Raw genomic sequence first — 9,789 nt, forward strand, 5'->3', positions numbered from 1 at the left:
CTCCTCATTAAAATGCATTGAATCAGTTTAATACACCTATTCATACATGTGCTGTGTATATATGTACATGTGCTTATTAGCAGCTGCAGTACATCATATATAAGATGTGCAAACAAGATTCTCCATCGAGTGAAACCTGGTTTCTGACTCTGTTTATGATCCTCACGCTCTCTGCAGTAACCTTTCCAGTGTGTTTACATCCAGCCAGAGCTCTCTGTACAGTAGCTTTTATTACACATGTTTATTAGCCCCTTTAAATCTCTTTTTATGGTGATGACTGATTCTTTCCCCCACAGCAAAACCATCCATCACGAGGCCGGTTCAATGTGTCCTCTTGTAAAGGACGGGGGGGGGGGGGGGGTTTACGGCTGCCAAGTATAAACAGTAAGAGTTTAAAAAGTGCAAAGATTTATTTTTTAAATGGAATTTGAGCACATTGCAATGTGCAGGAAGAAAAGTGAATTTCTCATGTGATGTCTGATTTCATGTGAGGACAAAGGGCTGCTGGGACACGGTGGAGCAAAGCATGATGGGAAATGAAGACAGACACGATGTGGGCGGTGGTGTTGCTGTTTGCAGCTGTGGCCTCGATGGCACCTCTGAGTTTCTGAATCAGTGTGTGTCCGACTGTGTGTGTCTGACTGTGTGTGTGTGTGTGTGTGTGATGTACATACTGTACTAAGACTTCCCAGATTACAGGATGTACTGTTTGACACTTTTTTCAAAATCAGGTGAAAGCTGCAATTCATATCATTCAAATCCTCCTCGCGGCTGAGATGAAATACTTATATACTAATATCATCGTGCAAAAGTGACGTGTGCCCCCCCCCACCCCCCCCCCCCCCCCGGATTCTTAAATCATAACTCGGGTCGCACAAAACTCCTGTCGGGGAAACACCCGGCAAATATTTGACCCATCGCTGATGTGTTTGATTTATCTATCGAGACAAACAGCCTAAAAACAAAAGCCTCATGTATCTTTAATGCTGTGTCTCTTCTCTGCTGTTGTTTTGTCCAGGTCACGGCTATCAGGTCGTTTATCAAGCAAATTACACTCTATGGGTGCTTTTATCCCCCCCCCCCCCCGTAGGAGCACGTAGTGATAAACACACACAAACACAAACACACACACACGTAGAGGACTTGTAGAGGTCAGCAGGGGATTCTGCCGCCTCCATCCAGTACAGCAAAGACCCTCGGAGGGGGGGGGTATCCGTCTTTTAATGTGCACTATGACGTGTTAGTGGCCCTGGGGGGGGGTGATGCTGGCCGGGCGAGCACATCCATCTGGGCCCTAAAGAGACCCCGCCTCCCTCTGGTTGATGAAATGAAGGGGAGCCCGGGGCAGAACAAATCCTCACACACGATGGAGTTTGAAGCAGCAGATCAGATCCTCAGGTGATGATCACATTCGAGTCGAAGCCCCCCCGAACGTGCTGTAGGGATGCGAGCACGATAACATCGCCCTCCCCCCCCCGCCTCTGGGAAAGATCCCCGCCCGCCACCCGGCATGTCACGCCACAGCCGAGGTGACACATCGATGGTGACAGGCGGCTGGGGCCTCGACCCCGGACCACATGACCCACATAGGGACGGTCAATGCCAGCCCCCCCCCGGCGCTCTAATGGAGATTCTTTCCCACGAACAGGAGCAGTTGATATCCTGCTTCCTCCAATTTTTCGAAGGTGACATGAAAATGAAAAGTGACTCGAGTCCTGCAGGGGAAAGAAAAAAGCCTTTTCCCTGACACCACACAGACGCCATTTCCTGACTCTCTCTCTCTCTCTCTCTTTTTTACGGCAAAAAAAAAGAAACCTAATAAAGATTTGGGTCATCGCAGACGGCACAGATTCATCCGGCGAAAAAAAAACAAAATTGTCATCACTCTGCTTTTGCTGAGGCAGAGTTTAAAGGGAAGAGGAGGAAGCCGGCGGGGGAAATGGGTTCACGGGGAGATAAAGAGAGAGCAGCTGTGTTGCTGTATTACGCTCCTGTCAGCCCGGGCTTATTGAATTGATGTCACTCCTTTAAACTCCACTGGGCTGGGTCGCTGTGTGCAGGTGTGCATGGGAGAGTGTGTGTGTCTGTCTGTGTGTGTGTGAGGGAAACACTGATAACTGTGGCTTTCCTGTGAATCTGCACAACCTGGCAACCTTCCAGAGACTCAAGGAGGTTTTTTCCCAGCAGCTCCTCCAAAAAGAAACGTGTAGGTTCTGCCTCATGCACATTCACGTTGGTGTGTGTGTTTGTGTTTGTGAGCAACAAGCAAGTGTGTGTTTTCAGTCATGGCCTCCCACACACACACACAGGGCTGTGTCAGATTGTCGTCAAAAGTTTCCCGCGCCATTATCCAAAGGAGAGAAATCAATACGTGACCAAAAATCAAGGTACCGAGGCTTTAGAGTGCCTCGCACAACGTAATCAAATTGTGCGTTTAATCCAATTTTGCAGGGAGCACTCAATTCATGTGTGGAAGAGGAGATGAGATGAAAAGAGAACCCCTCCGATGGAATATGGAGGCGCAGCGTCTCCCTCTCTGATGGCGGTGGAGAAATGATTTGTCGACGCGTCACAAGTATTTTAAACTGAAAAGATCAAATATTGATACGGCAGGAAATCGCTTCTGGTGCCCTCTCTCTCCCCATCACCAGCCCCCCCCCCCCCCTCTCTTGCCTCTGTGGCAGCAATTACAATTACCAAAGTTGGAGATTAATCTCATAATGTCCTGTCCGCTCCGCACACTGACTCAGCTGCTGCCCACTGACTGTAATCGTTTTACTGCGGGGACTTTCAATACGCGCTGGAATGTTATTATCCTGCAAATATCCTTCAAATATTGAGAGAGATTCAAACGCGGCTGGAGTCAAACAGCTCAGTGGGACACTTGAGCAGAAGAGTGGCGTCTTAAAAGTGCCGACTTCTTTAGTATATTTAATAATTTGTTCTTGCCTAATGTCCCCAATGCATCAACTCGCAGTAAACTTCATCGCCTCAACAGGAAGCTGTTTTAAAATAATACCTGTGCAGCATCAAATGGCTTCTGGCTGATGCAGATGGCATCATAATAAAACTTTTAATTAACTTTATTTATACAGCATTTTTCACACTGCAGCGCAAGTTGCTTTACATTAAAAATAGTTTAAACGGAACAGAGGATTAGAAACAGAACTTATTTTTATTTAATATTTCCCTCAGCAGGTGGTGGAGACCCAAGACGGAGCTAAAAGAAGAGTGAATGTTGAGTGAATCTATTCAAGAGGCCAAAAACTACACTTGATGCATGTTCAGCTAATTTCACGCTGTAATAATTATCCTTTATTGTATTTAATGCAATCAATCCATCGATCCACACAATATAAAACCAGCTTCTCTCTTTCTTTCATTCCTCCTCCTCCCTTGTTTCTTCATTCCAAGGCCTCTCTCCGTAAATCCACCGATCACCGGCCGACTCTTCATGGTCCAGCGTCACCACACCGCCCAGCGGCCTAATGGACTATTGACTTTTTGTCCCACATTTTGCAAATTGGCTTGTACAAGGCTGAAATAAATATGAAAGTCTGATGCTTCACTCATGATGTTTTGTAATGCACCCCCCCCCCCTTCAGCTGCAGTCATCAATTCCCCAAAAGAGGGTTGGGGGGGGGAGATCGTGCACAGATGGTTTTAGCAGCTCGGCTCTGTCACGGCTTGGTGAGTGGTCCTGATGCTGTCTGTGAAGTATCATGTGGTTAGACAGGTCTGACTGAGGTTGTCTCTGCAGCGTGTTCGCCCGCCTGTCCTCATTAGACGCTGGGAGATTGACACAACACCCCCCCACACACACACAAACACACACATACACACACACCTTCTCTCGCTCTCCCACCCTTAAGCCCTGATGAAGCCCTGCGAACGCCAGCAATAATGAATCCCTATTAGCCAGGGCCACAATAGCTGACAACCAATTTGCAGGGGGGGGGGGACTGTGACACCCAGGTAGATGTGCACGTTGAACAGCTCCACCCAGAGGTCACAGGTATTTCTTCTGTCGTGGTTCAGAAACACAGATCAAATCTTATCTCCTGATGTTTGTCTGTTTTCACCCACTCGTCTGAATGAAGCCTCAGGAGCAGAGGAACGACTTCCTGCCAACGCGGGTGAATCCTGACATCTAGTGGCTGCAGGAGATACTGCAGCAGAGGGAACCTGTCAACTTCTCTGAGTTGAAGCTGGTGACACATTTTATTGCTCAGTGTCGTGGGATCAGATTTAAATTGCATGAATCAGAAATGATGACAGATACTCAACAGCGGCAGTTATTTTATGAACCTTCCTGTTTCGCAACATAAGTAGTTATAGTTATAAAACAGACTTTTTATTTAAAAAAAATCTGAAATAAGAGTAGATACCATAAAGTAAATTACTTTTATTAAAAATATAACTATAAAAAAACAGGAAATTAGATTTGTTTTACTGGATTATTCACCTGTTTGATGTTAAATATAAAATGAATATTAAATGATATATATCATTTGTTTTTTATATTAGTCATTAATTAATTATTTCAGTTTAAATTGAAAAAGAAAAACTATTATTTAAAATTTGAAATGATTTAAAAAGAGGGTTAAAATAATAAAAATAAAAGATATGTATCTAATAATAAAATGATGGTATATCCTATGTAAGGAGCACTTGCGAATAAAAAGGTTTCTGGATTAAAAAGCTGTAATAGATGGAACATATCTCATAACTCATATCTATATATCATTAACTTAACTTGTGGCACATGAAGTGTTAACAACAAAAACATCTTCTCAAAATTCCACAAAGCACCGATGACAAGTTCCAATTATAAATAAAATAACTTTGCAGTGTGTGAAAACTTAAATAGCTTTGTAAAGACCTTTATTCATAATTTATGAAACAAAATATAAACAAAGGAAATGATTTATGGCTCGGATGAAGCCGAGCTCAGCACGCCTTTAAAAAAATAATAACATCCTGAGTGGTTCCAGGAAGAAGAAGAAAAAAACAAACAAACAACCTGGAACATCTGCTGGAAACTCAGCTCGTCTGTTATGGACGTCAAACAGAACATCTGTGCTGTCGCTCTCGTGAGAAGACGGAGAGGAGCCTCTGAAGAAATCTCACTCAAAAGCAACTCGAGGAAAGAAAGTGTCTTCATGCTGGAGCTCCTGTTAAAGGTGACTGGACGGAGTGAAGGTCACGACCCCTCCATCACATCACGGGGCCAAAGCTGCAGGTTTTTAATGTCAGTCAGTGAAATCTTCCTCTGCAGCTCCGACTCCCGGGTTCTGACCAGCTGACCCAAAGATGGACGATATGACGGCTCCAAAAAGTGAAGCCAAAGATGGTTTCTGGTGTTTTAGTGTTGTTCTCATCACGTGTACGTTCAAGTGTTTATGTTTCTGAAAGGTTTTGGTTTTAATTTGTTATTTTTTGCTATTAAACGAGGTGAAACTTCGTGATTGAAAATAAAGTGCTGTGTAGTCTTCATCTGTATTGTATTACTTTTCTTATTAAGCCCATTTTAAACTAATGGTTCAGCTGCTTTAAGTCTTATTGAATCTTTAAGTTTGAACTCAAACCAGTTATTCTTGACTTATCTGGCTTGTAAATCTTTAAACACTGATGCAGAATCTTGTATCTGCACCTCAGGCAACATTCATTTCTGTATTTTCAAACACTTCAGAGCCTGAAGAGGTGGATGTTCAACACAGTTCACAAGCAAAAAAGCTAATATTGTTAAAACAAAACCATAAAAATTAACATAATTGTATATTTACTCCGTCTTCATGCTTCAAATGTGTGAAAACCTGCTTAGATTGAGTCTGTGTGAGATGTGGGGGTGAGTTAAGGGTTAAAACCTTGTGTCTCCTCCTCCTTAAAGTGACTCAACACAACAGGAAGCAGGAAGTGCTCCCAGTCCAGCACGTCCTCCTGTCACAGGCTGTCGGGTATGTTTACATCCAGCTCCTCTTGTATAAACTCCCACTCAGCTGATCTGTGAAAGCTTCTAATCACTGGTCTGTGTGCAGCAGAGCTCCAAGTGAAAGTGCTCGTGGGTATAAACACAAACTGTCCCTGTGCTCGATCATGTGTCTCTGTGTTTGTTCCACTTTCGTTTCCCAGGCGTCAGCATGGCCGGACGGCTCTCTCTCCAGGAGGTGGACCTCTCCTGTCCCGTCTGCTGCGAGATCTTCAAGGACCCGGTGGTCCTGAAGTGCAGCCACAGCTTCTGTGCCGCCTGCCTGCAGCGGTACTGGACCCGGCGGGACCGAAGCCGGGACTGCCCCCTGTGCAGGACCCAGAGCGTGGACGACCCCGTGCCCAGCCTCACCCTGAGGAACCTGTGCGAGTCCTGGATCGCCCCCGAGGACGAGGGCCCCGAGGAGGGGGGGGCCTCCGGGGAGCCACCGGGGGAGCCGGGGGAGATGTGCCCGCTGCACGGGGAGAGGCTGAAGCTGTTCTGCCTGTTGGACAAGGAGCCCATCTGCGTGGTGTGTCACACCTCCAGGAAACACAAGCTGCACGACTGCTGCCCCGTCAGCGAGGCCGTGGCCGACGTGAAGGTGAGTTCCTCCTGATGAGGAGATCTGAGGTGGAATGTTGATGTGCTCCTCCTCCTCCGGGCTGTCTGTCTCAGCTCCTGATGAGCTGCCGTGTTCATAAGTTTCTCAAAAAATGAATTCTCTCCACTCAGGAGAAGATGAAGTCGGCCATCGGCGTGCTGCAGAAGAAGAAGGACGCGTTCGACAAGATGAAGAAGAACTACGAGGACACTGTGGTGCACATCCAGGTGCTGGTTCCTGGTGTGAACTGGTTTTTAACCGCGTCGATCATTTTCCAAACCTTCCTCCGTCACACGCTGCTTCTCATTTCAGGTCCAGGCCCAGTTCGTGGAGAGAAGAACCCGCGAGGAGTTTCAGAAGCTCCACAGCTTCCTGCAGGCGGAGGAGGACGCCAGGATGGAGGAGCTGAGGAGCGAGGAAGAGGAGAGGAAGCGAGAGATGATGCAGAGGATCGAAGAGATTGAGAGGAATATAACGTCGGTGTCTGCGTCCATCACAGAGCTGGAGGAGGAGATGGCTTTAGAGGACATCTTTGTCCTTCATGTACGTAAACATCTTTAAAAATGAGCGTGAACACTTGAATCTCAGTTGTTTAAGTGAATTGTAATGTGTTTGTTTTTCAGAAATGCAAGGGGACGCCGCCAAGGTAGAAACTCTTTTATATTTTAAACTATAGTTTTTCTTTTCCTTTACAATTTGAGACACAAAGTCCATGTCCTCATTGTCCTCATTGTCCTCATGCAGCGCCGACGCTCCAGCTGAAGCTCCGGTCGCGGCTCCAGCGGCGCTCATCGACGTGGCCAAATACGTGGGATCTCTGACGTTCCACGTTTGGGAGAAGATGCAGAAAATCATCAAATACAGTGAGAACGTGCTCGGTTACTTTTCAGGTCACGCTCAGGTTTATTCTTTAAAAGGTGACACGTGATGCTCTCTTACTTTTTAATTTCTTCTACTGTTTATTTAAGTTTTATTTCTATTCGTCAAAGTTAAGTAAAGTTTAAAAAGTCCCGACAGAAAACACACCTCGATACTTCCGGGGGATTGTGACGTCACACCCCCTCATTAGCATAAGGCATGCAGCGATTGGTTGACCAATCACAACAGATTGGTTCGGCTGGCCAATCAGAGCAGAGTGGGCTTAAACGAGAGGGGGGGCCTTAAAGAGACAGGAGCGTTGTGGCCTTTTCTGAACATAAGTAACAACCAAAAGTAAAACACCTGAATCTGAGCAGACAGAAGGTTTTAGCTGCAGTTTCCTTTAGATGTTTTGAATGAACCACATCTAACAGCAGCCCTCCATCTTGTTTCCTCCAGCCCCGGTCACTCTGGACCCGAACACGGCCGCCCCCTGGCTCACCCTGTCGGACGACCTCTCCGGCGTCTGCGACAGCGACGAGAAGCAGCTGCTGCCCGACACGCCGGAGAGGTTCGATCCCGACACGGCCGTGCTGGGCCGCGAGAGCTTCACCTCGGGGAAACACTCCTGGGACGTGAACGTGGGCGACAACACGGCGTGGGTGGTCGGCGTGGCCAAGGAGTCGGTGGTGAGGAAGGAGAAGATGTCGTCGGTGCTGAGGAACGGCTACCTGTGCGTGTACTTCTACCACAAGATGTACTTCGCGGGCACCTCCCCCCTGACCCGCCTCACCCTGAAGAACAACCCGCAGAAGGTCCGGGTGCTGCTGGACTGCGACAAGGGCCGGGTGTCGTTCCACAACCCGCAGGACAACGCGCTCATCTACACCTTCAAGCACCCCATCGTGGAGCGGGTGTTCCCTTACTTCTGGGTGGGCTGTCAGCAGTGTCCTCTGACCGTGGAGCCCAAGGAAGTTTCCCTGAAGGTTGTTGAGTATTTTTGAGAGGACACAACTTTTTCTTCCCCCCGAAAAAAGTGTGAGGAACATCTTTGAATAACACAAAGAGCGAGGCGGCTGCTCAGAAGGTGAAATCAAAGAGCATCAGATCTTTTGTGTTTCTCCACAGTGTCCACATGATGAATGCCTTATCTGCTCACTGAGAATTATTCAACTCCGACTTGATCCCTGCACTTGAAAGGTCCCCCCCCCCCCCCCCCCCCCTCTTGTCTGTGGTTCTTCATATCTTAACACTCTGTGACCTTGAAATCAGCATTTAAGAGAATTATCCTGTTATGAATATAAGTTTGCATAATGATTCTGCACTTGCACGTCAAACTCTTGAGCCCAGTCCTGTTTGTTTTATGACTAAAAAAAGCTTTACGTGCTCACTAATGATGTCATTGAGGTTTGTGGGAACTAATTGATAATAAATCATTTACTAATATAAAGACTTCCCTTGATTTTGTGGTACTTATGAGTTCCTCCGGTGGTTTTAGGAGCCACCAGATGTTTTAAGCCTTAAAAGAAACAGTGAGTGGTTTGTTTGTTTGTTTTATAATAAAGCTACTGAACAGATTTTCCAAGAAACCAAGAAGAACTCATCAAGTTCTGGTTCTGATCAAGATAAAGGAGACGACTTCCCCGAGAAAATATTCCACTTTTTAAGTTTACGATTATTACAGTAGAAACAATTAAACATATGCACATCAGCCATTTCAATATATAAGATGTTCATATCCCTACATTGGACTGGGGGGGGGGCGGGGCAGTGCACAGAAACCCTGGACAGATGAATACCTGCCATTATTATTATTTCAGCTTATACAATATATTTACAGATCATATCATATATATATATATATGACACAGATGGCTCTTTTATTATATATATATATTTGTTATTATTATTATTATAAAATATGTATTATTTAGTTATTGTTATTTTACTTCTATTGTTTTTGCTACTATTGTTATTATCAACAACCATTTCAGATGAAACTGAATATTTAAAAATGTTAATATACATCGTTATTAATTGTTATGGGCTGAATTGTGTGTGTATGTAAATATTATTCAAGTCGGCGTGGAAATGAATTTCTAACTTTAATTAGTTGGGCTCCTTCCTTCACCTTCCTTCCTTCCCACCTTCCTTCCTTACTTCCTGCCTCCTCCCCCTCCCCCTCCTCCTCCTTTTTTTTACATCGACGTACGAATCTTTATTTTAATAACTTTAATACGAGTTAAAGTTGAGTTCGCACGTGAATCAGTTCTTTTCCTCTCGTGCTGAACTGAGCAGCTGCAGCTGGAACACAAAGTAAAGTCCAGGTAAATCAGCTTCCATCAGTTTCTCCTGTTGA

The 9,789-nt window shown here is 45.6% G+C and overlaps 1 protein-coding gene across 1 annotated transcript; it reads left to right on the forward strand.

Annotated features, from left to right (window-relative positions):
• The first annotated feature begins 5,914 nt into the window (after positions 1 to 5,914).
• On the forward strand, positions 5,915 to 8,643 carry LOC128428610 (E3 ubiquitin-protein ligase TRIM35). Its single transcript, XM_053414827.1, has 7 exons — positions 5,915 to 5,957; positions 6,133 to 6,572; positions 6,704 to 6,799; positions 6,885 to 7,115; positions 7,196 to 7,218; positions 7,317 to 7,435; positions 7,890 to 8,643. Exons 2-7 carry the CDS (start codon positions 6,141 to 6,143, stop codon positions 8,432 to 8,434), a joined length of 1,446 nt encoding a protein of 481 aa, XP_053270802.1. The 5' UTR covers positions 5,915 to 5,957; positions 6,133 to 6,140; the 3' UTR covers positions 8,435 to 8,643.
• The last annotated feature ends 1,146 nt before the right edge of the window (positions 8,644 to 9,789 follow it).

Source organism: Pleuronectes platessa, chromosome 22 (genome assembly GCF_947347685.1).
Source record: "Pleuronectes platessa chromosome 22, fPlePla1.1, whole genome shotgun sequence".
Lineage (NCBI taxonomy): Eukaryota > Metazoa > Chordata > Actinopteri > Pleuronectiformes > Pleuronectidae > Pleuronectes > Pleuronectes platessa.